The sequence below is a fragment of the Dermacentor silvarum genome, chromosome 2 (assembly GCF_013339745.2).
Source record: "Dermacentor silvarum isolate Dsil-2018 chromosome 2, BIME_Dsil_1.4, whole genome shotgun sequence".
NCBI lineage: Eukaryota > Metazoa > Arthropoda > Arachnida > Ixodida > Ixodidae > Dermacentor > Dermacentor silvarum.
In genome coordinates, this window is record NC_051155.1 from 15,865,648 (window position 1) to 15,893,261 (window position 27,614).

The window sequence follows — 27,614 nt, forward strand, 5'->3', positions numbered from 1 at the left end:
TAATGGGCCTCGGCCGGGACCACAGAAAAATTCGTATCATCCGGAAATTTGTATTAGCCTTGATCGTATCATCGAGATTCCACTGTACTTGGTATCACCATTAACACAAGATCGGAGAGTGACATAACTACAGCGCTGTATATCTCCATGCTGAAATAAAAGCAACAAAAGTGAACGTAAAAAGGGAGAACTAGTGTCGCGAGTTACTGAAGTCATGTGGTTCGCAGGGAGCACTCCTGTTGGCAGATGCAAATTTGAATCACTGGCATGGTTCTTCTGCATATATTTCTGGCACTTCACGTGTTCTGAGAACTGCATTTCAGATCTGCCTGGTTATTGCGAGTTGATTTTATTGCTGCACCCTAGGTGCTCCCTGATGATGAAAAATACATAATTTGTGCAAGATCTGTTTACTTTTCTTTTTGGCAGTAAAGCCACCTTGTATCGTGCCATCTGACTGGTGCAAACATAGAAAAGTTTCAAATTGTCATCGGGTGCCGCAGACGACGGAAGGCATGGAATACAGAGATAAGGCTACCCATGGAATTGAATGCCACCAATCTTGCTGACAAGGTAAAACTGGGTTGTGTGTGATTGCCAGCTCCTGATAACGTTACAAGGTGTTTAAACACGGCCGACAAGTTGCCATGATACTGCACAAAGCAGTGGAGATATTCGGAAGTAGAGTCATGGCAGAGTGACATAGGTAGCCCTGGCAACAAGAATGTGAACCGGCGTATGGACGCGGCTGCTCTGCTGGCCTGACAACAGCCAGTGTCTTGCGCCACCGGCGCGCTGGGGCCTCCTCACCGGCTCTGCCAGAGATCACGCGGTGGCTCGATTGTTCGTATCATCCACCACAGTGTGAAAAGCAGTTTGCAACATTCAAAATTTGGCACATTGTACGCTAATGGACTTGGGGCACGATTACCGAAAAATTCGATGGATGTGCAGATAATTTAATTTGCGAATCGAGTATGTGCTATTTGATTTCTCGAAAATTCAATATATTCGGTGTAGAGACCCGCACAGTGCCGCATGCGCCGTGGAGTCTCTCGTGCTCGATGCCGCCCAAGCGAGTGTTTCACTTTCCGAGCGTGGTGTGGACAGGCTACTGCAGCTGACACAATAGTGGACTTCATCAATGTGAGCGCTTCCTGACGTCGGCCCGATGTAGGGATCGCACATGCATACAGCGCCCAAACACAGCAACTTGCAGAACAGCACCTCGTCGGCTCAAGCCGCCTCTGTTGGTGCAAGGTTCATCTGGGTCGATAGGACCTATTGAAATGATAACACGATGCGGACAGAGGAAACGCCAACAAAAGCAGTGCGTATTTCATAAAGTGTGAAGATTGGGCCAATTAAGTGCCAATAGGCATGCAAATTGTGTTGGATACGCGGCGCCGAACTTCACATTGTTTCAACAGCCGGCGATCACTGATGAGCCACCCGTACGGATATATTAGTGACAAGCATTCTGCGATGGATTGTGGTCTGTTACCACATGGGCCTGCTGCGAATAGGCCTAATCGGCGCTGCTTCTTTGGGTGTTGGTGACTACAGTTACGGTTTGGTGCCGGATCGGCCCATATCTATTCGCAGCAGCCGCACCACACTCGGAAAGCAGACAAACTGCCTCGCGAAAGAAAGCGAGAGACGGTGAATGAACGAAGTGTGGGAAGGGGGGGTAGTGAGCATTGCGCGACCTTGCCATGACCCTCCAGATTTGAGATTCTTTGACAGGGGGCAAGTTATGGTGAACGTGGCAATGAAATAGCAGGGATGGTGCCTGCTCCATCGGTGCCGGCTACGCGCTGTGGGGATGCGCAACATTCACGCGTCCCCTGATATTGTTTTTCCTGCGTGGCTCACGTCTCCTCTAATCCGGCATTGCTGCGTGGCTTTGTGCCGCCGGCGGTCGGGGTGGTTGCAAGACTAGTACAAGAGATGGTGCAAGTGTTGTGCGGTGCCTCTTTGGCGTCAGGGACAGTGTACCGCGCATGTGCTGACACGCTCTCTGCGAGGCCTCGGAGCGGGGCACCGGAATGGACGAACACGAGCGTTCGAATACGCCACCATTGGCGTTAGTGTCCAGCACGGGGCGAACATATTCGTTCGCTATCTGGTCGCGGTGAGTCGGACCTTCTTGATTTGTCACGCGCCCCTCCGTGTGGTAATTTGGCTAGCAGGCATTAGTGTATGAAAGGTGCAATAAATGACCTTTTGATTGTTTGCACTACTGTGTTGTCATTCCTTTGTCCCAAGAGCACATGTAAGACCCCACAGCGCTGAGTGGTGATCGAGTCACCTGATGCGCGGTCCTTTTGTCTGTCGCGCAGTTTGGCCTATACGATAACCCAACAGCCCTAAAATTGGTTTCGCCCTTATGTATTTTGGAAAAAAACTGGATAGAAAAACTGAACAGAAAAACTTTTTATGAAATAAAAGATTGCTGCAATACACTAATTTATTAGTTTTAGAGGGACAGAAGCACTTGATTCTATTCAACAGAAATCTTATTGATAAAAAAATATTTTACAGACCTTCATACATGTACTAGAACTGAGCTGTAATATCAGTGCTAGCATACCGCTCCCTTTAATAAGCGCAGACTGCACTGTGTACCTTGATTTCTTTGTACCTATAGGTTACTGATAGCTTGCTACATCCTTGTTATAAAATGCTAGGACACTCCCAAGCATGTGCAGTAACATAGTTTCGTGCCAAGAATTTGTAAGCATTAAATTTTGTGAAAGATATTTCTGATATTTGATATTCAATTCAATATGCGACCTGTCATGGTTGCTCAGTGGCTATGGTATTGGGCTGTAGAGCACAAAGTCACGGGATCAAATCCCGGCCACGGCAGCCGCATTTCAATTAGGGCGAAATGCGAAAACACCCGTGGGCTTAGATTTAGGTGCACGTTAAAGAACCCCAGGTGGTCCAAATTATTCCAGAGTTCCCCCATTATGGCATGCCTCATAATGAGATCGTGGTTTTGGCACGTAAAACCTCATAATTTTTAATTCAATATGTGGCTTTTTTTTTCTTGATTCTATTCAAAATCTACTGTTCGGTATTTGCACATGTACATAAAAAATTCGTATTAGGCGGGATCATGTCACTGAGATGCTACTGTACAGATGAGCCACTGTGGTGAATGGAATAATTGTAACAAAGAAGAAGAGCACAAGGACAAGGCCAGCCAGATCATCTGTTCAATGCCTGCAGTGCAACCAGTGGGCCACCCGGATTGCCAGTGCTTGGCACGAGTGTGAACCAGCTGTTCCTGCTCTGCATCATCTGCCTTTTCAATTACGAACAGACGCTACCATCTGAATTGTTCAGTACACCCCTTTGCGATTGGTGGAGGTGCGGGGTATTCAAGAACATCTACACCCTGGAACTCCGGTCTCGGACTCTGCCTCCCGTCATGCCTGACTCTCCCCAACCGACGTCGCCGCCACCCTCCGTTGCCTGCTCTGGCACTCTCCCGTTCCGCCATCCCGCGGTTTTCAACGGTACGGATGAGCAGGACGTCAATGAGTGGTTGTCTACCTACGAACAGGTGAGCTTGCACAATCGATGGGACGATTGCGCCAAGTTAAATGCCGTCATCTTCTACCTTGCGGGAGTGGCTCACCTGTGGTTTAAAAATCACCCATCTCCCGCTCCCTACGTCACCAGGATACCCATTTTGCTGTCCGGGATAACCTCTTGTATCGACGGAACTACCAGCCCGATGGTCGAAGTGGCTCCTAGTTATCCCGAGGACTTTGTATTCCGACATGTGCGCGTCTTTCCATACTGACCCACAATGTGCACACGCCGGCGTTTTGAAGACGTATGAGCGCCTGCGGCAACGTTACTACTGGCGAGGAATGTTTACTTTTGTCCAAAAGTTTGTCCGCTCGTGCCCGCAATGCCAACGCCGCAAATTGCCGCCTCATCCGGCCCACGGTTTATTACAGCCGCTTCCGTGCCCTGCTCATGTCTTTGACTGTGTGGGAATTGACCTGTACGGGCCGCTACCGCTAACACCTGCTGGCAAACGATGGATTATTGTCGCAGTTGATCACCTTACATGCAAGCTGAAACCGCCGCTCTGCCTGCCGCAACCGCCAGTGACGTTGCATCCTTTCTGCTCCATCGTTTCATTCTTCATCACGGCCCACCTCGGGAACTGCTGAGCGATAGACACCGCGTGTTTTTGTCGCAGGTGGTTGAAGCTCTGCTTGCTCAATGCCGCATAGTTCACCAGACCACCACGGCGTACCATCCTCAAACTAACAGGCTGACGGAGCGTTTCAATCGAACCCTTGGTGATATGCTCGCCATGTACGCTTCATCGGAGCATACAAACTGGGACATCATCCTCCCATTTGTCACGTACGCATACAATACGGCTACCCAAAGTACTACAGTACAGGATTTTCCCCGTACTTCCTCCTCTACGGTCACGACCCTTCCCATACCATCGATACGGTTTTGCCTTATACACCAGATGCGTCAGAGTGTGCTCCCGTTTCAGCCGTCACCCGATACACCGAGGAATGCCGTCAATTAGCCCGACATTTCACATCCGACGACCAACAACATCAAGAAGACAATCGTGATGGCGACGCTACGAATTCGAACTTCGCTCCCGGCACACTTGTCTTGTTGTCCGCGCCTTGTACCACGCCTGGACTTTCGACAAAACTTCTCTCGAAGTATGATGGACCATACCGCATTGTCGAACGCACCTCTCCGGTCAACCAGCGAACGCCGGTTGCTGTCCAAAGACCGAGTCAGAGCCCAGAGTTGTCAAAAACACAACAAAATATATTCTTCACACAAGGCAGTTACACACACACTTGCACACTTAGGCTAGACACAACACAATACAAATCAGATGGCTATTCCCAGGAAAATAATTCACGACAAGCACTAAGAGTCCAACACGTAGAGTACAAAATGAAAAGGAACACTAAGTGTCCAATCGTATTCACCGTGCTGGTTGGTCTTGCAGTCAGACGATCTCGGCGTAGCTCGCGCAAATCTCGAAGAAGGAACTTCTTCCGGAAATGCAGACGCTCGATGAACCCGTCGACTAGCTTGCCGGGAAATCCCCTTCTTCCTCAGACGCTCGGTCTTCACGTTACATCACTTCACCGGCGCGGACTGAACTCTCGAACTCCCTGAATTCCCGAATTCCACCATCTGATTCTCGCACGATGGTTATACAGTTAAACCTGGATATAACGAAATTGACAAATTCCCGAAAAACTTCGTTATAAAGAGGATTTCGTTATATGCAGGTTCGGCAAGAAAATTCGAAAAATAAACACGCGAAAATGACAAAATTTGGGGTGAAATCTCTAGGTGGTCGGAGGGGAAAATTCGTTATATCGAGGGGGTCTCCCGCTGCCACTTCGTTACGTAGAGGTCTCAAATACATGTGTTTCTATGGAGTAACGGCGGGGAATTGAAAAAATTCGTTATATCCAGGAATTCATTATATGGAGGTTCGTTATAAGCAGGTTTAACTGTATAGCTTCCAGAGGCGTTCTCGAACTTTCCTATCGGTGTCGTGATCTCGTAGCATGGTCAAAGCTTGGGAAGCTTCTACTCTTTTCTCGTACCTTCGACCGCCGCTGTCGGAGTGTTGAGGGGGGGGGTTGATGATGTCTCATGCTGTTGGCGCGCGCTCGCGCTGTAGTTTTTCTCTCTCGACTCGCCGGATGAGAAGGTGTCTCGGCGCACGCGTGTGCTCTCTCTCTCTCCCTCTCCGGTTAACGTCGCTTCGGCGCCGTTGGCGTTGTTGCTTGAGGCGTATGCGCTCTCCCCCTCTGTTGAAGTTGCCGCGGGGCCGGCGTGTTCTTTCGCTGGCTTGCGTGACACGCGGCGCGCGCTTCGATTACGCGCTCTTTTGTGACAGTGACCTTTAAAGAGTGCATAGGAGTGATGTCGGGGACCCATATACATTCTTATTTCTTTCAAATGAAAAGGATGACCTCGTGTGTTTTTGCAGGTGGCCAAGGAGAGTGATGTGGACCGGCTGCTCACCAAGCTGCAGACGTGGTACATGGAAGGAGATGGTGGGTACACTCTCTGGTGCAAGCATGTGACGCACCACTGAAACTGAAACCTAAATTGCTTCAACTCCTCGCCACAGTATCTGTGTGTAGGAGCCGTGTCGTCGTTCCTACTCAAAAGGGCGAAGGCGGCGAGCCGAGCGGCGGCTGCGACGACCAGCGTGGCTAGCTTCTAGAACGACACCGACCTCTGCACCTGTGTCCACGAGAAATCGATGACCTTGCCGAGTCTGTTAATACACTACTGCCACCGTCCCACCCTCGTCGACAAGACCGTGATTCCCTTTCCAGATTGTCTCCTAGGTCTAGCTCCCGTTCAAACCCTCATCGCCGTGTATACTGCTGGTACCACAGCAACTTCGGTGCCAGCGCACGTCAGTGCCGTTCCCCTTGCGGCTGGCAGGGAAACATACCGCAAAGCCACTGATGACTGCCAGTGACTCTTGCCGTAGTAGAAGCCGCTTTTTCTACGTCACTGACAGGATTGTCGGACATCAATTTCTCGTGGTTACAGGTGCAGAGGTCAGTGTTATTCTAGAAGCTAGCCACGCTGGTCGTTGCAGCCTCCGCTCGGCTCGCCGCCTTCGCATTTTTGAGTAGGAATGCCGGCACGGCTCGTACGGCTGCCGTCACGTCCTCCTTCACTCCATGGCTATGGCATTGCGCTGCTCAGCTCGAGGTTGCAGGTTCCATCTCGGCAGCAGTGGCGCATTTTTACCGAGAGGAAGTGCAAAAACATTTGTGCACTTTAGTTTAGGTGCCTTTTAGGTGCAATTTAGGTGACCTCATGTAGTCACCTATAGCACTATGGTGTGCCTCATATGGCACTATGGCGTGCCTCAATCAAATTGTGGTTTTGACATTGAACACACGTCATCTCCCATCAAATGCCTGTTTTGGGCTAGCCCTAAAAAGATTTTCAAGCAAGAACTGTAGCTCACAATGAATGATTATGGTATCTACCCAATCGTAACGCACATTTTTGCTTTCCGAGAAAATTGGTAAATGGGCAGCACAGTGCAATCGGATACTAAACCAAAACTGTATCTGCAAAAGCCTATTGTCACAGCCAGCCTAGCCAAGTGTCATTGCCATCGCAAGGTGGTGCCAGGTTAAGTTCTCGCTTGGTCATTCTAATTTTGTCAGTCTTCAACACCTCATTTAAAAGTTAGCCATAACAAGTCCATGTGGTGGTTCTTCACTGAACGGCGATAAGGTTCTGTCTGAGAGTGGTGGTGCTGGACATTGAGTAAGCAAATGTCCATTCTGTGAAGGTAAAGTTTGCTGGTGTTGCTTTTCTTATTGCCATAATCGGAGGCATGCTACATTTTCCTTGCCGAGAAATCGCATGCTCGTTTGATTTCTACTTTGTTTAGGAGCTCTAATATCATTCTTACGTTAGTTTGCTGCTTCGAACACACAGAAAGTGGGTTTGTGTTTGATTCAGTGGCATGTTAGAATCGGGCAAATACTGACAAATGAATACGCAATGTATTTCGGTGTTATTTCTGCCTCTTGCTTAATTCGAATCACTGGATAATTCGATCAGTTTTGTCAGTCCAATCAGGGTTGAATTAATGGAAGTAGACTTTGCTGTGTTTTGTGCTGCAGTACTTTGTTTTCTTTGATGGCTGAGTGCGCACATGAAGTGGCACACGCAGCTGTGCAGTTTTCCCAAGCCCAAATTTGCAGTGGTTGACACTGGCTGCCCTTTGTGCTTTGCAGTCGCGAGCACCAGTGTTCCAGGAGTCCTCATGTGGCGCATTCTTTTGGTGTTGCTCGTCTTTGCAGATGAAGCAGTGCAGTGGGCGTGTGCGCACACAATGCAGGCAGTGGCACGACATGCACCCGATCGGTTGCGAGCACACGCGACAGGTGCCCTGCCACTCGCCTTCTTCGCCAAGCATGCCACACCCCCAGGTGAGATGTCCGCTTCGTCGGATGTTGCACATCCGTTAAGCTTGCCACTTTCACAGCTCACCATTGAGGCACCAGAGTGCTTTAATAGTAGAGCTGTGCGCGGGCTGCATTTACGAGCCTGATCCCGGCCCGAGCCTGCTGCTTGCGTCGAAAACCTGCCCTAGCCCGATGCTGAAGAACAACAAGCCCGCCGGCTCAGTGTAAAAAACCACGAGGCCCACACCCAGCCCGGCCCGACATTATCATGGCTTTGTTGCGGGGACAAAATATTTTCTTTCGATGAGATGACATTTTATTGAACATGTTGAAATAAAACAGAAATAAGCATGCAGCGCTTACAACAGTCGCAAAACACACACATCGCAAGTTATCATGTAAAAACAACAAATAGTCCAATGATTCAGGCTTAAAATGAGTACGGCGCTCCTGCATTGCAAGTCTCGCCGAACTGAAGTTCCGCTCGCTGCTAACACTGGTAGCTGGGATTGCCAAGATTTTTTTGGCAAGTAGAACAAGCTTTGGGTACTTCAACTGCTTGGTATTCCGAAACGTTAGCACTTCAGATGCGGAGCAAGGTGATAATTCCATTGACATCTCGCACGACAGACATGGCCTTGTCATTGTTGCTCCGCTCACTAAACAATTCTAAGCATTGCCTTTTCGTGACAGGCTGTTCTGGAGCAGTTTCCGCACACACTTCTGAAAACGAAGAAACAAGTTGCCTTACGTGCACGTGTACTTCATCACATTCTTTGGATGTTGTAAAGTTCCGTCCGTTATGGGCGTGTGCGAAGCATCGACCAGGCCGACATGGTGAAGGGCGAAAAACTGCTTGCGTTCTTTATTGTGCTTGCTTATAAAGACACGCCAAGAGCAAAGAGGGAAAAGTAAAGAGAAAGGGCACGGCTCGTGCCGAGTAGAAATAATGACGTGGTTTGCGCTGGTAAGCGTACTATCAGATCACGATACATCCCTCTCCTTTTGAAAGTACACATTTAAGAACAGCAGCTATGTAATGCACGTCCTCACAGTATTAAAAAGTAAAGAGTTCAAGACAACTGTTGGAAATTCGAGTCGTACTTCAGACATTGAGGTGGTCTGACCTGGCGGCGAGATCTTCGTATTGATGTAGTGGGGTCTGTCGCCATTGCAGGCGGTGTGTTAATCTGCTCGGGCAGGTCGGGAGCGGCGTGTGTACTTTGCTGGCATTCCTCAGTACCGTGGTCATCTTCCAGTGCGTCCTGGATGAAAGCTTCACCTGTGGGAAGCAGATGTTGCCTGTTGCGACGGAGTGTTTTGTTGTCCTCTGTCAACACTTCATATGATCTTGGATACACCTGCTTAACCACTTTCGCTTTCCCTGACCAAGACTTTTTCTTCAGCCTAACAGTCTGTCCCTTTTCCAGTGGTGGTAGAACCCGTCTTGAATATTCCTTTTGAACATGTTTCCACACTTGGGTTCTCTGCTGGTTGCTGAAATCAGGAAGAGTCGATCTTAATCGCCTTCCTTGCAGTAGTTCTCCAGGTGATTGTCCATCTTCTAACGGGGTTGACCTGTAGCTAAGTAGCCCCAGCCAGAAATCTTCTCTTGCTTCTTTCGTTTTCTTCAAAATTCTTTTAGCTACCTGCACGCCTTTCTCTGCAAGTCCGTTGGACCTCGGGAACTCCGGGCTTGAGGTGACATGTCTGAAGTCATACCTGCTTGCAAATCGGCAGAAGTCTCGGCTTCTGAACTGAGGTCCGTTGTCTGTACACACCTCATACGGCACACCGTATCTCACAAATATGGCCCCCAGCTTGTCGATGACGGTTGTCGCCGATGTGTCACGCAGCTCCTCCACTTCTGGAAAGTTAGAAAGAGCGTCATACACTGAAAGATACGACCTTCCACCGTATTCGAATAAGTCGGCACCGACCCTATACCATGGGTAATGCGGTGTAGGTCTAATGATGAGTGGTTCGGTGGGCTGATTATATGCATAGCGTTTGCACACAGCACACCTCTGGATCATTTCTGTGATATCTGCGTTAATGTTTGGCCAAAAAATGAATCTTCTTGCCCTTGCTTTACATTTATTAAGGCCCATGTGGCCTTCATGCACTCGTGCCATCATCTCGCCTCTCATGGACACAGGCACAATTACTTTTGTACCTTTCAGTAGAACACCTTTCACAATTGACAGCTCGCCTGTGAAAGGTTTCAGCTCTCCTTCAACTTTTTCACCGTTGCGAACGGCCTGAATTACGGCGCGTAAATAGGCATCCTTATCAGTCTCTTCGTTTAGCCGCTTCAATGTGACGTCGCTGACAAGGGCTGTAACTGCACTCACAGCATGGATTTCCACATCGGCATCAGCGTCCGCATCGCCCTGGTCCGGCATCACGGCTGTGGCTCGCGATAGCATGTCTGCCAAGATGAGTTCTTTTCCTGGAACGTATCGAAGGACATAGTCATATTTGAGCAGACGCATAAAAAACCTTTGTAGTCTAGGTGGCATATCAGCGATTGCTTTTTGAGCTATAGCTATCAACGGCCGATGATCAGTTTCCAAGACAATCTGTCGACCATAGATGAAGTAATGAAACTTCTGGCAGCCGAAAGTCACTGCTAATGCTTCCTTTTCTATCTGTGAATAACGCTGTTCCGCGTCCGTCAGCACCCTTGATGCGTATGCCACAGGACGCCATTCACTTCCGTGACGCTGCATGAGAGCTGAACCCAAACCATTCATTGATGCATCTGACGTCACTTTTGTTTCTTTCTGAGGGTCAAAGATAGCTAGCAGTGGCTGCTGGCCAAGGCTGTCGCAGATACTGTGCCATTCATGCGTGTGGTTTGGTGTCCATGAAAATACTGCATCATGCTTGATTAGGCTGCGCAAAGAAGACGTCCTCTGCGACAAGGAGGGAAGGTACTTGGAAAAATAATTGGCTACACCCAGAAGATGCTGCACTCCCTGTTTATCGGCCGGAATGGGCATCTGTTTCATGCATTCGATCAGCCGTTGGTTGGGCTTTATGCCGTCTTTCGAGATAATATCACCCAGAAATTTGATTTCGTGAACACCAACCTTGCACTTCTCTGCGTTTAGCTTAAGACCAGCTTTCCTAGCAGCTTCGAGTACTGATCTCAACCGATGGTCATGTTGTTCCTGCGAGATTCCCCAAATCAAAATGTCATCTACATACACATGAGCCCGGTAAGGAATCAAATATTTCGCTCAGAGTCTTTTGAAATACTTCTGACGCCGACGCAATTCCAAAGGGCATCCGTAAGAACCTATACCTTCCGAAAGGAGTTGCGAAAGTGCAGATTCTTGACGTTTCTTCGTCGAGAGGAATTTCATGAAAACCAGCTTTCGCGTCAAGTCTACTGAACACCTTTGCACCGGCCAGTTCTTCCTCTATGTCCTCCCGCCTTGGAATTTCGTAATGCTCCCGTTTTATGCTGGCGTTGATTATCCTGGGATCCATGCAAACCCTCAACTTTTCATCTTTTTTCTTGACAATTACCAATGGGCTTACCCATTCAGTCGGTTCGTTGACCTTTGCCACGATGCCCGCTTGCTCCATCCGCTTCAGCTCGTTGCGAAGTGGTTCTTTTAGGGCCAAAGGAACTCGTCGGGCAGCTTGAACCACTGGGACAGCATCCGCAGACAGGACCCTCTTGTAGTGTCGCTGTACGCAGCCGGTGCCTTCGAATAGCTCGCCGAATTCCTGCATTACTTGTTCGGAGCTGCTTGCTGCTACTGCGTCGACTGTCCTGGTAACTAGCCCGAGCATTTCACTTGCCTTGAGCCCGAGCAGTGCCTGTCTTCCTTTCTTGGAGACGAAGAAGTCCAAGTGCTGGCGTTTGTCACCGATGACTACTTCTTGGCTGATGACGCCTAGGTGTTTGATGATGGCCCCATCGTATGACCGCAAAGTGGTGTTGCTGCGTTTGACAGGCGGCATTGGCCGCAGCTTCCTGTAGGCTGAATACGGTATGAGGTTAGCTTGAGATCCCGTGTCGACCTTGAATTTTAGTTCATCGCCTCCAAGGCTCGCTATCACCATCCAATCTCGTTCATTCCGTATGTTACCGGTACACACATCTAAAATTTCAAAGTCGTTGCCATCACCGTCATCCTCGAGCTCATCTACACGCGCCACTCTTCTGCAGCAAACAGCAAAGTGATTCCTTCCGTTACAGATTCTGCAAGTTTTGCCATAAGCTGGGCAGTCGCGTGGCCTGTGTTCTCTGCCACAACGTGAGCATTTGAACATTTTTGGATGCTTGGTTGAGATCCGAGCGACATTGACTGGATCTACTTGGTTTACTTTATCTGACCATGCTTCGCATTGCAAAGCAGCTACCTCTGATGCCTTGCATATTTTTTCGGCTTTGGCCAGCGTGAGCTCGTTGTCTTGCAGGAGTTTGGCCCGGAGGCTGTCATTGCTAATGCGGATCACAATTTGGTCGCGAATCATGGAGTCTGTTAGCTCTCCGAAATTGCACGATCGGGCTTGCATCCTCACGTCTCGTGCGAACTGTTCAAAACTCTCCCCCGCTGTCTGCATCCGCTTTCGGAACAGATACTGCTCGTAAACTTCGTTTGTTTGAGCAGCCCAGTATGCGTCAAACTTGACTACGATGGTATCGTAGTCTTCTTTGCTTTCACCTTCGCTGAAGGTGAAGTTGTTGAAAACTTCTAATGCGTCCTCCCCTGCTAAGCTCAGTAGTACTGCTGTCTTCGCTGCCTTGCTCAGGGGTTTGTCATGCGGCTTTGTTACCGTGAAGTAGAGCTCCAGCATCTGCTTAAACCGTTGCCAATTCTTGCCCATATCACCTGTCATGAGTAGTGGGGACGGTGGCTTCAGCACATCCATGTCTGCTCCTGGGTGCGCCCGAGGTTCTGCTCCCGCTGGATAGTGTTGCACTGGGCGGCCACTTCTGACACCATGTAAAGTTCCGTGCGTTATGGGCGTGTGCGAAGCATCGACCAGGCCAACATGGTGAAGGGCGAAAAACTGCTTGCGTCCTTTATTGTGCTTGCTTGTAAAGACACGCCAAGAGCAAAGAGGCAAAAGTAAAGAGAAAGGGCACGGCTCGTGCCGAGTAGAAATAATGACGTGGTTTGCGCTGGTAAGCGTACTATCAGATCACGATACAGATGTGAACATTCTAAGATGCGGAAACGGAGGGCGGATAAGTGTGTCTGTTTTGTGATCGAGGCTGGGACTCACTTTTGTTTTCCAGTGCGATGCACATTCTTGAATCTTCGTTTTTTCTACAGTTTTCTACAGCTTTTGACGAAGTTTAAAAACGCCTGTGTACTTGCATTGTAGTGCACGTTAAAGAAACCCAGGTGGTCAAAATTAATCCGGAGCCCTCCACTACGGCGTGCCTCATAATCAGAACTGGTTTTGGCACGTAAAACTCGAGAAAGAAGAAGAACGACGAAGTTTGGAGATGTGTATCAAGGTATTCTTGAAGCCTACCGAATGCAACGTTGGTCGTTTGTTGCCTTCTAGTGCGCTCATAGCTTTAGAAAATGGCTGGAGAAGTGCAGTGATGTCTTCCAAGGTGTCTTTATCTATGTTGTTTGCAATTGCAGGATTTCTAGATTCCAGCAATGTTTCAGTGTCATTGGCTGACAAAATACTGACTTTATCATAGAAAGCATTGAATTCCATCTTGTCGGGATGTCTTGACAAACGCTTTTGTTGAGTTGGCTGGCTAGTCCACTTTGCTTTAGAAATTCCACAACAGATTTTACATTCTGCAGGGTCGCGGAGATGGACGGGGCTTCGGTTTAATGAACTGTTTGCAAAATGTGTTGCAACGAACCGTATTGCGGAAATGGGCACAAGAGTTCAGCCTATTGTAGGGCTGCAGAGCAGACATTCTATACGCACTTTGGTTGGTGATAAGATTTTGGAATCTTTGACAGGTAGCAAATATCGCTGAACCTGACAAATGAAGCGGCGCGGTTGGTGCCTGCTCTTTACTGTTGGTGCCAGCTACGCGAGTCCCGTGATGCGCAGTCCTTTCGGTTGTCGTACAAATTTACCTCATGATAACCCACCTGCCGTAAATTTGGGACAGCCTTTCTGCATTTTGGAGAAAAACTGGAAAGCAAAGCTTTCTGTGCAAGAAATAAAAGATTGCCGCAACACACAGGTCCACTATTAAACTGCGAACTTCATTGGTATTCAGTACAACGGAACGCCACAAATAATTAGTTTAGAGGGAAAACAGAAGCACTTGATTCTATTCAACACAAATTCTATTGATAAAAGAAAATATATATATATTGTACTGTGAAATGAGGAGCAGCGGGGATGTGGCTATGAGAGGGAGAACGACGACGAGGGAGATAAACCTTGTTTCGGTGCTCGATCGGCTGTGCTGCCTCTCGCTTTTGTTGCTCTCGCTGCTAGTCGTGAACGCTGACATCCCCAAGTGGTACGTGACATTTGGTTTGTGCCATTGAAGATGGGAGGATCCCGTTGGCGTGGCGCACCAGGACAGAAGACCGGAGGTGGTGCCGGGGGTGGATTGGTAGCACTAGTCTCCTCAGGCATGGCAGATGTGACAGGGATCGTCCGGCTTCGGAGTTCTACGTTCGCAACAGGCCCAGCACCTTCCACCAAATGTCACGAACCACTTGGGGACGTCAGCGTTTGCGACTAGCAGCGAGAGCAATGATAAAGCAGCGAGAGGAAACACAGCCAATCGAGCACCGAAACAAGGTTTATCTCCCTCGTTGTCGTTCTCCCTTTCATAGCCACATCCCCACTGCTCCTCATTTCACAGTACAATATAAATATTTTCCAGACCTTTACATACTCGAACTTGGCTGTAATTGGTGCTGGCATACTAGTTTGGTGTTCCCTTTAACAAGAGTAGATCGTACTGTATAACTTGATTTCTGTTGTATCTATGTTACGATAACTTGCTACATTCTCGTAAGGCAATGCTTGGAGACTCCCGAGTATTCCAGCATCGTATTTTCATGCCCAAAATTTATTAGCATTAAGTTTTGTGAAAAATTTTCTGATATTCAATATTCGATACGATATTTGTCTTTTCTTTTTCTTGATTTGATTCAATATTCGATTTGAAATCTACTTTTCGGTATTTGCACACTCCTAGTATTAAGCACAAGCATGAGTCACTTGTGTGTCTGATTGGTAAATCGAACATTTACCCACAGTACAAAAACATTCCCACAGCTCAATGCACATCCTCCGACTTATACTCAGTGCACTCTTTTAGGAAGTTGGTGAGTTTTCAAAGTACCTACAAGTCCCTGCATTCTTTTTGTGTAAGGCGAGGTATTGTGTGGCTGAAATTTCAATAATTGTTTTGTATGTGCAGCTAAATGAAATGCAATAAACGGTTGAGTGATTGTGCCTGCCTAGGCGGTGTGCCACGAGGAAGTCACAGTTCAGGTGAACTGGTTGGGCCCAAAAGTGATCTTGGTTGGGCCCAAAAGTGAATCTCATCATCACACCATAGGGTGCACCTTTGTTGCGTAGTCACTGTGTCTGTCACATTCTGTCTTGTTCCACGCAGTGCACACAATTTAAGGCATTTGACTGAGATATGCTTCGACAGTCCTCTTGTGCACAGTGCCTGATTTGTGAGACACTGAGCATTTAAAAGCTTTTAAGGGGAGATGAGGGTCGAAAAACCGAGATTTTTTCCGAAAAAGGACGCTTGTGTGTTTCGTTGTGTTTTGTATTCCTCCAAGCCTCCTCTTTTATGTAATCAAAATTCAAAGCTGAGAATCAACTACAAGTTAGAAAAATATTAGTGGTGGGAATGCTGCTACAATTGCTCCAATCTGCTACATTCCATTAGTGCTGCTACTTCCATGCGACAAGCGAGAAAAACTGCCCCAAAGCTGCTCCAAGACGAGCCATGTAGTGCAGTCTCAGAGGCCACTGCAACGAGGAGTTGTGTTCAATGCCAGGTCACAGAGAGTCATTCATAAAGCTGAATGAGCTAATCCAATCCAGTGTATGTTCGCAGTCTGCCATTAGGAAACTCTATGCGGCATGTTCGTGGGTTTTGTGTAGTTTGGGATAAAGTTTTGTCGAGCCTAGCAGTGCGCGCACTACGCATTCTGCGTTGTTGGTGTGTCTCGCATTTGCACTTTGTATTGCTGGCGTGGCCTTGGTGGGAGAAGTGTTCCTCAGCCGGCGGTGCAGGCTTCGCGCATTCGGCATGGTGGCTGTGTCATGGCACTCAGCAAACTGAAACTTACCCCATTTATGTTATTAGCTGTGTTGCGGTGTCGCATTTATCTGTGTGCGCTCATAATGCAGCGGAATTCTAGCTCTGCCATTTTACTAGCTAGAGGACCTTAGACCTAAAATAAAATTGCTCGAATGGCCATCCTGCAAAGCACGTGACTGTGTTGATGTCGTTTTTTCTTTGTGCTTTTAGGTGGCTTGCTTTACTGCTAAGGATGCACAGTATTTTCATTTTGCGTGTGCAGGTTGACTCAGTGTAGTCACGTGATAGTTGTAATTTGTTCGTGAGTGGTCGCATACGTGGCCTATTTTTCTTGAGAATATTCGCAGTGATGTGTGCTTGTACTCTGGAACCATTTTTGGCTTGCAAGAATAGTTCTCGGCCCACAGTCATTCCCATCACTGAAAAAATGCAAAAAGCACTCGCGGTGGCTCGTGAAAGTGCGAATTTATCCAAATTTTGCGGATGCAGCATTTGCTCCGCGGTGTTGCCTGCTGTTGAATTTTCGTGGGGATGTAGGCGTAACCCTTGTCTCCCAGAACCGACTTCGGCAGCACTGCATTCTTGCTGAAAATACGGGGGGAAAAAATTGTTTCCCCGCTGAAGTCTAGCGTCGCAACTTTTCTTTTTAAACTTTCAAAAGTGTTTTTCTCAGTTCCTCACTTTGTAGCATTTTTAGAGTTTATGCACTAAAATTTGTGCAGTTTATGTAGTCTGATCATAATGAAATTTGGCATGCTTATGCTTTTACACGTCCTGAATTTTAAAAAAAGAACAACTTTCAAAAATTTCCACAAATTTCAAAAGTTTCTTCGTTGAAACTAAAACTAAAACTCGGCGCTGGAATTTTTTTTCTAGACTAAAACACAAATTTTACACTGTATTTTTTTGCGTTATTGAATTCTACTATTCATTGGGAGCAACATGAGCTTGCACAAAAACACATTGTTTTTACAAATTCATGGTGTGCAATAAAATTAAATGAGCTATCAAAAAAACGAAAGCGGATTGAAAAGAGGAGCTCAAACTTTGTAAATGGTGAAAGCTTCATTGAACATTTAAAGAAATGTTTTCAGAGTAGCATCTCCCCTTAATTAAGCGGGGATCCCAATCACCAACACTCGCAGCTTCTGGCATTAGTTGAGCAACCCCTGTTTTAAAGTTTTGCAACAGCATTAACACGAAGTCTTGCCCACGTGGGACCTCTGGAGTGCACGAGATATTTTATGCTTCTTACCCTTTTTTCCCGCTATTTATTCATGATTTTAACATCAAAATTTGTGTGGTAGTTGTGAAACAAAAATTTTTTTAACTGTAATCTTGTCACCTGGTGAGAATTGCCACTCACTGCCAGTGTTGGAATGTCACCATAAGTTGCATTACAGCAATGTCACATTACACCATCCACGTGCCATTCAAGGAAAGGACTGTTGCGGTGAGTGAATTTCCTTCTTCTCGATGCCTCACTGCACGTGGCTTGTCTTGCAGAGGGCAAGGCACCTGACGAGTCTCCATCTGCTGTGTGGGACGAGATCTGGGTGGAGTTCACCGCAGGTGCAGTGGACACTTTTTTTCACACTCTCCGCTAGTTTGAAGGCATGACTTCTGCTTGCAACTCCTGCTTCCCATTGTTCATTGGCTTATTCTGCTATGCCATAATGGAAGCACCATCTTTGCTCATTGGCTCGTTATAAGCTCAGGGCGTGACATACAAGGTGGCCTCAATACAAGACTGTCTCTGTTTTTAAGAAGGTAGTTTCATTTATGTGCATACGAACACTGTCACCTTTGAAATAGTTCTCTTGCGCCGCAATACAGTATTCCCAGTGTTCTGGCCACATTGTGAATATGTCCTGGAAGTCTCCTTTCCAGACCAAGTCGAGCACCTTCTGGTTGAGCTTAATTTAAGAAGTCGTGTCAGAATGGCAACTTTTTAGCGAGGCTTTTAATTTTAGGAAGAGAGCGAAATAAGCGGCAGCCAAATCTGGCGAGTAGGGTGAATGTGGAAGAGAAGCCCAGCAAGAAACATGCTTGTGAGGAGTGCTCTGGGACAGAGTGCACTGTCGTCGTGCAACGTCTGGCTCCTCGTGCAAGGCTTGGATCGGGCCGTTTTTGCCAAGCGTCCTCCCCCAGAAGCTCTGAGGCTTGTCAGTAAAACTTGCTGTTTAGAGTCTGGCTATTTGGTACGAATACCTGATGCACAATATCGTGATTCCCAAAAAACGCGATGAGCATGCACTTCATCAAGCTGTGGACTTTTCTATTCTTTTTCATTTCGGCCTTGGAGACGGTGTGCTTTTCCACTACAATGATGATTGCTTTGTCACATAAGGGAGGAACACAACAATTTAAATGGTCAGTCTGGTCAGAATTTTTGTGGTTTCTTCTTGTGCTGCACACTTAATGACGAGGGCGGGAACATAGACGATGACAGCGGACGTATCTTTGTTCCCGTCCTCGTCATTAAGTACACAGCGCAAGAAGAAACTGAACGACCACCAAATAGCTCAATTCATTACTCAGAAGTTTCAATTTTATTTTTTTTCTTGATTCTTAGAACCTTCTTTATCTTATGCCAAAATATTACCAATAAATACACAGTAGAAGTTGACAAAATCATTGTCGAAATTGGGAGGCAAATCTGGCTTCGGGAGGTGCCATTGCACTGCTGATCGCATCACTTTCCGTTGACTCACCATCGCCTCCTCGATGTTGTCACAAACAGGAGACACTGGAGCTTTTAGACAGACGTAATGCTGTGTTTTCCCACACAAAATTAAAAGCAAAAAGAGAGCATGAAAAGGGGGAACTAGCACCACGATTTGTTACTGCAGTCACATGGTGCATAGGGAGCATTCCTGTTGGCTGTGCGCTCCTATTTGAATCACTGACAAGTTTGTTTTGCGTGCATTTCAGCAGCAGCTAGCTGCGCACTTAGCGCGTTCCAAGATCTGCCTAGTTTTTTGTGTTCCTTTCTTTGCTGCATTCTAGCTGTGACCTTATGATGATCGGGACATGATTTGCGCAAGATAGGGCAATTAGTTTACCTTTCTTTGAGGCGGTGAAGCCACTTTGTATTGTGTGATTTGACGGTCTGTGGTGCTTGTTTTCTGTTCTTGCTTCCTTCTAGGACCTGCATTTATTTTCATTATTGCTCTTCTGGGATTGCTAAAAGAACCGCACAAAAAGTGCATTCCAGAAGAATAATTGTCTTCCAAGCCTCAGTGCTAGTTATTTGTTTCTTGACTGCCAGTGGTCGTTCTGCCACTGAATAATAACAACTGGTGCAAAGGTGAATAATTTTCAAACTGTGAACAGGTGCAGAAGAGTAAGGAAGGTCTGAAATACAGAACCAAGGCTAGCCACAGAAGCGAATTCTTGATGACACAACATGACCAATGTGCATGTGCATGATCGTGACAGTGTGTGTGATTTTCATATGCTGGTAAAGTTGCATATCATTTGAAAACAGCCAGCAACCTTCGTGATACTGATTAAAAAAGAAGCCAATGATTCCATGAAAATGTAAAAAAAAATTTGCCCTCATTACCAAACAACTATACTACTGTCCCAGCAGGTTTTAGGTGCACTAAGGCTTTCTCGAAATGATTCTGACAAACAAAACTTTGGGCAATGTTTTTGCAGCTTTTCATTTTTGGGCCGACATCACAATGACGTTCTGGCACTTGGCCCCTGGTGCAGAATTCAAGAAGTGCAGTGCTAACCTTCATTTTCTTTTCTAATAACGTACCTGTTGCAGAGAACCTAAGAAGATGTAGCTTTTTGAAAGATGGCTATATTAGTCCAAACCGACTTACTACTTCCCTTGAATTTAGCACGCATGCGTACCAGCCGTCAACATTGTTCCCTTTTATGCAGGAGCCGAGTCTGGTTTGCGCCTCTACCTGAGCGAGCTGTTAGCGCTGGTCAACCAGGCGCTGGGCTGTGCCGTCTGGTCCCTGCGACGACAGGGTGCGGCTGTGACCTGCTCCGTGGCACGCACCCTCGGAGCCGCGCTCGAGTGGGGCCAAGCCGAGACCCTGATCCGGTCTCTGCTGGCTGCGCTGCCAGGACGCACCTGGCAGGGAAAGGTTGGGGCACTCCCTGCAATTGAGAAAACTGCAGGCTTTAAACTCACTACTACAGTTAAACCTGGATATAACGAAATTGACAAATTCCCGAAAAACTTCGTTAAAAAGAGGATTTTGTTATATGCCGGTTCGGCACGAAAATTCGAAAAAGAAACGCTTACCGTATTTACTCGATTCTAACGCGCCCTCAATTGTAACGCGCACCCGTTTTCCGTTTTCGTCGAAGCACTCATCCTTGGAATGTCACACCAGGTGCCGGATGCGTGGACGCGTGTCGTTTCGCACAAGCGCGAGGCATCGGAAACGAAGAGCGAGCGTCAGGATGGCGTTGTAGCGTTGTATAGTGTTACATAGAACCCCGCTGTTACGTTCCCGGGGGCTGCGTTTTCCCGGCTGTTCGTTTTCGGCCGGTCCCGGCACAGCTCCCATAGAATCCAATGCATTGGTAACCCCGCTGTTGCGTCGCAACTGTGGGACAGTTCCCGCATCATACGTTGCGAACTGCCACCCCGCGCCGTCCCGAGCGGCCATTTTGACTTTTCATGTCGCTTGGCTTAGTGGCTTGACGATGGCATTGGCCGCCCAAAGTGCCGGGGGCGACAACTATGTATTTTCGGTTTCCGCCAGAAAACGTATGGCCCTTGAGATGCGTATTTGCTACATAAAGATGGTGTCTATGACGCGTTGTGGCCCTAAAATTGGTTTTGGCTTATAAGGACGATAACGCAGTCGCTGCGCGCCGTATGCTGTATGTGCAAGTGAAAACGTGCGAGGGGAGCCGTCGACCGTGTCTAATCTCACGCGCGCAAGAAAAGCAGGGAGGAAGCGCGCCTTCTTCCGTTGCGCTCGAGGCACCAGCGAGCGAGCGAGGGGGGAGGGATAGCGGGGCGGCATTGTACTGTACTCTGGCATCAACTGCGTACTGCGTGGCGGCGCGTGGTCGCACGGGCCGTATCTTGAAAGCGATCTGCGTTGGGGCAGAGTCTTGTAGGTGTGTCGGCGGCTCGTAGCTTTGTGCGTGCTGTGTGTTCTCGGCGCTCAGTTTGCGTTGAAGCGATAGACAACAGCACGAAGGTCACTTGGCTCGCTTCTCCAGCGGCGCTTCCACACGCCGCCAGCATTTGACAGGGTGTGTCCGCGCTCATCGAGTGTGATGTGTCACAGCGTGTACCAGCGCGTCGGCAACATCAACTGGAAAAGGAGAGAGTGCCGGCTTGGCTGGCTAGGCCAGCTGCAGCAAGCGGCAGGATCAGGTTTGAATGAAAGGAGGGGGAAAGGTCACGCCCATGGCGGCAACATCGCCGGGTCGAGGGATGCAGGCCTGCCTCGCACATGCACGCACGCACACGTGCGCTCGCTTCGCATTCTGTCGCGGCGGACAAGGTGCTTCCGGTTGCCGCTCGCGCAAAAATGACAATATTTGGGGCGAAATCTCTAGGCTGTCGGAGGGGGAAATTCGTTATATCGAGGGGGTCTCCTGCTGCCACTTCGTTACGTAGAGGTCTCAAATACATGTGCTTCTATGGAGTAATGGCGGGGAATAGAAAAACTTTGTTATATCCAGGAATTCGTTATATGGAGGTTCGTTATAAGCAGGTTTAACTGTAGCATATTAGGTCAGGGACCAGAGACAAGATCCTTAGCGAACTAGCAGGCGGACCTACGCACATTAGAAACAATACACTCTCACATTCTCATGTGGCATTTGAGCAACTGCAGTAACACCGGCCCCATAAGCCATCGCAGCAGAGGGCGACAAAAACACTGCTACAATTCTTGAGGACACCAAAACCAGCGCAAACAGCATTTAGCCTCAAAGGCCGACTGCAATGAAATCTCACTTTGACTACTCTGATTATAAAAAAGTATCACTGAAGCAATCTTGGCAAAGCTGCAGGGCTGGTAATTGTTTAGTTGTCTTATATTCGGCCTCTAAACAACACCTAAGCAGATGATGCTTGCACCTGGTGGTTAGCGGACTTAAGTACCAGGACGTGGCCTCGGAGATGTGTCAGCGCACCGCGGGTGCCGTATAATCTCGGATGTTATGCCAAGGAGCCATGTGGTCTAACTCCATCTCACAAGCCGATTGCAGCAGGGTGGAAGCTACGAAGCGTGCGGCGGCAGTGTCCCTGCGCAGCGCCAAATAGTGAATCCATTGCACATTCTGTTCCTTGGTCTAATCACTTGTGGGGTCTCACACATGCTCTTGGTACAAAGGAACGACAACACAGCAGTGCAAACAGTCAAAGGGGCATTTATTGCACATTTCATACACTGATGCATGCTAGCCCAATTACTACTCATAGAACATTCACATGGGCCGGCGTCAAATCAAGGAAGTCCGGCTCACCGCGACCGGATAGCGAGCCAATATGTTCGCCCCATGCTATGACACCATTGCCTAGTGGTTCACGTGTATGGTCGGTCACGCGAACGGTGGTGAGTTCGAACGATCCGTGTTCGTCCATGCCGGTGTGCTGCTCCTAAGCTTTCTCGGAATGGTTCCGCGAAGCGGGCCAGCGTATGCACGAACAGTCCGTGCGTGCTGCTCGCCGACCTCCAAGCCAAGAGACAAGCGCCCGCCACCCTCTTCCTTTTGCGCCCAAGTGACCACGCCGTTAGGTGGCGTTAGCAGCGCGACACTCGCGCCATCTCTCGCAATGCGCCGCAACTCCGCTGCCGTAAAGCTACGCGGCAAAGCCGGATTACAGGAGACGGGAGCCATGCGGGAGAAACAACATCAGGGAACGGGTGAGAGTCACGCATCCCCCCAACCTTGAATCACTGCATACTCTGGCGAAACATGTCAACACGGTCTAACATCAACGTGTGCTTTGCGAACAAGAGGTAGTACATGCAGCAGTGGCCGCGTTGAGGAAAGGTCCACGCGCTTTCCATAACGTGCGAGCCGACATTGTCTCTGTGGTTCACCGCTGGCCTCCGTTGGTCACAGCACCAGCTCTGCAGATTCGATGGCATGACTTCAGCCCAGGACTCCAACGAGGACGCAGAAGTCGGCACGAGTGAGCGTCGCTTGCGCCGACGCACCCTGCTGGCGAGAGCCGCAGTAGCCATTGGTGACTGCCGGCTGTTTTCCCAGCCGCAGAGGGTTGCGAGCTGGTCACAGCGGCCGCCGAAGTCACTGCGCTGAACTGGCCACAGGCATCTCCATCACCCGGGGTAGCTCGATTGTAGTTCGGGGCAGCACAGACGAAGTGCAGGTGACAGCAAACCAGGGGTGACTGCGTACACTCCACGCCATGCGTACACTCAACGCATTTGACATACACTAAAGTAGTGCAAGGGAGAGGACTTCTGCTTGCGCGTTGCCCACGTGGTACGATGTTCAATTCCGCTAGCAAAATTTCGGGCGTCTATTCAGATGCAGCAATTAAAGTGGGAGGTAAGGCACCAATGCAACCTGTAGGGAAGCTCTCCCAAGAAACAAAGGACCTAATAAAGAAACGACAAAACATGAAAGTGTCCAACTCAAGAGATCAGGTAGAATTCGCTGAACTGTCAAAACTGATCAACAAGAAGAAAGTAAGGGATATTCGAAATTATAACGTGGGAAAAATTGAGGAAGCCGTAAAATATGGACGCAGCATGAAATCAGTAAGAAGAAAACTAGGCATAGGACAAGGCAAGATGTGTGCACTGAAAGATAAGCATGACAATATCATCAGCAATTTCGATGACATAGTAAAAGCAGCAGAAGAATTCTATACTGACCTGTACAGTAGCCAAAACAGCCAAGCTATTTTCATTCGAAATAGTGATGAACCGGATACAGAAGCTCCTTCTATAACTAGCGATGAAGTTAGAAGGGCCTTGAAAGACCTGACCAGGGGAAAAGTGCCTGGAGAAGATGGAATAACAGTAGATTTAATCAAAGATGGGGGAGATATCATGCTCGAAAAGCTTGCGGCCCTTTATACGCAATGCCTCACAACTTCAAGTGTACCAGAGAGCTGGAAGAACGCCAACATTATACTTATCCATAAGAAGGGAGACGTTAAAGAATTGAAGAATTACAGACCCATTAGCTTGCTTTCAGTATTGTATAAAATATTCACCAAGATAATTTCCAATAGAATCAGGACAACACTTGACTTCAGTCAACCAAGAGAACAGGCTGGCTTCAGGAAGGGATATTCTACGATGGACCATATCCATGCCATCAATCAGGTAATCGAGAAATCTGCGGAGTACAATCAACCTCTCTATATGGCTTTCATAGATTATGAAAAGGCATTCGATTCAGTAGAGATACCAGCAGTCATAGAGGCATTGCGTAATCAAGGAGTAGAGGAGGCATACGTGAATATCTTAGCAAATATCTACAAGGATTCCACAGCTACCTTGGTTCTCCACAAGAAAAGTAGAAAGATACCTATCAAGAAAGGGGTCAGGCAAGGAGACACAATCTCTCCAATGCTATTCACTGCATGCTTAGAAGAAGTATTCAAGCTCTTAGACTGGGAAGGATTAGGAGTGAGGATCGACGGCAAATATCTCAGCAACCTTCGGTTTGCAGATGACATTGTCCTATTGAGCAACAATGGAGAGGAATTACAACAAACGATTGAGGACCTTCATCGAGAAAGTGCAAGAATTGGGCTGAAGATGAATATGCAGAAGACAAAGATAATGTTCAATAGCCTGGCAAAGGAACAAGAATTCAGGATCGCTAGTCAGCCTCTAGAGTCCGTAAAGGAATATGTTTATCTAGGTCAATTACTCACAGAGGACCCTGATCATGAGAAAGAAATTTACAGAAGAATAAAATTGGGTTGGAGTGCATACGGCAGGCATTGCCAAATCCTGACTGGGAGCTTACCACTGTCGTTGAAAAGAAAGGTGTACAATCATTGCGTTCTACCGGTGCTAACATATGGGGCAGAAACTTGGAGGTTAACAAAGAAGCTTGAGAACAAGTTAAGGACCGCACAAAGAGCGATGGAACGAAAAATCTTAGGAGTAACGTTAAGAGACAGGAAGAGAGCGGTGTGGATCAGAGAACAAACGGGGGTAGACGATATTCTAGTTGACATTAAGCGAAAGAAATGGAGCTGGGCAGGCCATGTAATGCGTAGGATGAATAACCAGTGGACCATTAGGGTTACAGAATGGATACCAAGAAGGGAAGCGCAGTCGAGGACGGCAGAAAGTCAGGTGGGATGATGAGGTTAGGAAATTCGCAGGCGCAAGTTGGAATACGCTAGCGCAAGACAGGGTAATTGGAGATCGCAGGGAGAGTCCTTTGTCCTGCCGTGGACATAAATATATGCTGATGATGATTCAGATGCTAAGTTCAAGGGAACGAAGCTCGCTTTCTTGAGTCGAACGAGTAATTTCAATTCATGTGACACGAACTAATAAGGGAAGCAATGTGCGACTCCTCAACACCACGGTTCACCAGGTTGTGTCCCTCAGCGTGCAACAGGTGGCTTTGTAAAGCCTTAGGCCTAACGCGTCGCTACCCTGACAACAACCGAAAAGATGTCGAACTGTTGTTGAACTGTCAAGCGAAAAGATATCGGTACTGTTTTCGTTCACTTGCAGCCTTCTTGAGCAGTGTGAGGGCAAGGCTGGTGCGAGATGCCCGAGGCTCGGCACAAAGGCAGTAATCTCTTTAAAAATGTTGGCAAAGCATAGTAAAACAACACAAGGCTAGCCAGCGCGAGCGTGACTCGCGAGATCAGTCCTACATGGCAGCGGGGCAGACACACACACACAGCTCTGCTTCTCCACAGGCTAAAAGCAGAAAAAACTGGGGAGAACGCCAGACAGGTGCTGCCATCTGTCGGGCGGCTGGTGAAGTGGACGTGAGAGTCTCGGAGGTAGTGATACCTCACAGCAGTTGCTCACGCCGATGGTGTAAACTACTATTCAGTCATACACGCAGTGCTGAAGTACCCCGCAGCTGCCTCGCCTGCGTGCGCTCTTGAAAAAGCAAGTTTACAGAGGAAATTACAAATAATTCTTGCACAAGTATCTGGTGCAGAGCGAAATCTTCGCACTACGGTTCGCGAAAACTTGACCGGCACTTCCACGGCCGCCTGCTGTTCTTCGTTGCTTGACGCGGAAGACTCGTAACTGTAAGCAGTAGTATTTCTTGCCAAGTTGGAATGGTCCTCGTCTTCAGTCGTGTACTCATCGCTGGTAGAGGCACCAGAACTCGAATCTATGCTCGTGATGGTGACGTCGGCGCGCTTCGAATAACTGCAGCCGGCCGGCTGGCTATCCGACGAGGGTGTCGTGACGTCACGCCTTCCCATTCCCGCGGGTCAGGTGGCAAGGCGCGCGCTCACAAAAACGCCAAAAGTAAAGCCATCAGCTCAAAAATGAGCTAAGTGACTACTTATTTTCGGTGTAATCACACACTGAGGATTCATCTTCAGCATTTTCGTAACATTTTCAGATTTTGTGTCCGTATCTCTTTAAGCAGCTGCCGTGCGCTAGCATTTGTGTCTGCCTGTTGTTCTATAAGTGGACAGTCATTGAACGATAGGTAGTTTTAATGATCGTCTGCTGATTTCTGTGCAAGACTCTTCCTTCTGTCACACGCACAGTTTATGTTTGTATTCTTTATCAGCAACACGAGGTGGTTTTCTCTTCGGTGCTTAACTTTGAAACTGTTTTCTGCATTATTTAGCATCATGGTTCTGTCCAACCTTGTCACTCAGCCACAGATATAGACACGCTTGTTTCCTAGAGGGCTCTTGAGCTTTGTGCGCACAAAATTTTTCATTCAAACCAGCAAGGAGGCAACAATGATTAACTCGGTGTCAAAGACAGGCAAGGTTAGATTTTTCATTCAAACCAGCAAGGAGGCAACAATGATTAACTCAGTGTCAAAGACAGGCAAGGTTAGACCAAGCGGAGGTAGCCATCATGGCACATTCCGAAGCTGAGGAAAGAGTGTTTAAATTAATTAGGGCTCCCTGTGGTAATTGCAAACAACTGACAGAAAATTTACCTTTTGGGTCCATGATTTCCTGGGAATCAAGATTAGTACGAGTGTAACAGGCTTAACGGAGGAACCCTAAACATGAGGGCACAAATAATCAAATTAAAATGGAGACATATCAGAGCAGCTCATTACATTTCCATTGTTTCAGTATTTATTTGTTTGTGTGCTGATTGTAAAGAGAAGGATTTACCCAGCGAAATATAACTGGCTGTTAACCCATTTTATTCAGATATAGACAAGGCAAATGGATTTTTGTGGATTTTGCCTGCACTAAATAGTGCAGGCAAAATTTGATT

General features: G+C 47.8%; 1 protein-coding gene across 2 annotated transcripts in view; it reads left to right on the forward strand.

Annotated features, from left to right (window-relative positions):
* LOC119441336 (proteasome adapter and scaffold protein ECM29-like) overlaps positions 1-27,614 on the forward strand; it is a 345,050-nt gene that overhangs the window by 259,726 nt on the left and 57,710 nt on the right. For both annotated transcript variants that reach the window (XM_037705954.2, XM_049661154.1), the window contains exons 35-38: positions 6,020-6,086; positions 7,875-8,003; positions 17,737-17,802; positions 20,128-20,339. In XM_037705954.2, coding sequence (XP_037561882.1) covers positions 6,020-6,086; positions 7,875-8,003; positions 17,737-17,802; positions 20,128-20,339 — 474 coding nt within the window. The remainder of the gene's footprint in view (positions 1-6,019; positions 6,087-7,874; positions 8,004-17,736; positions 17,803-20,127; positions 20,340-27,614) is intronic.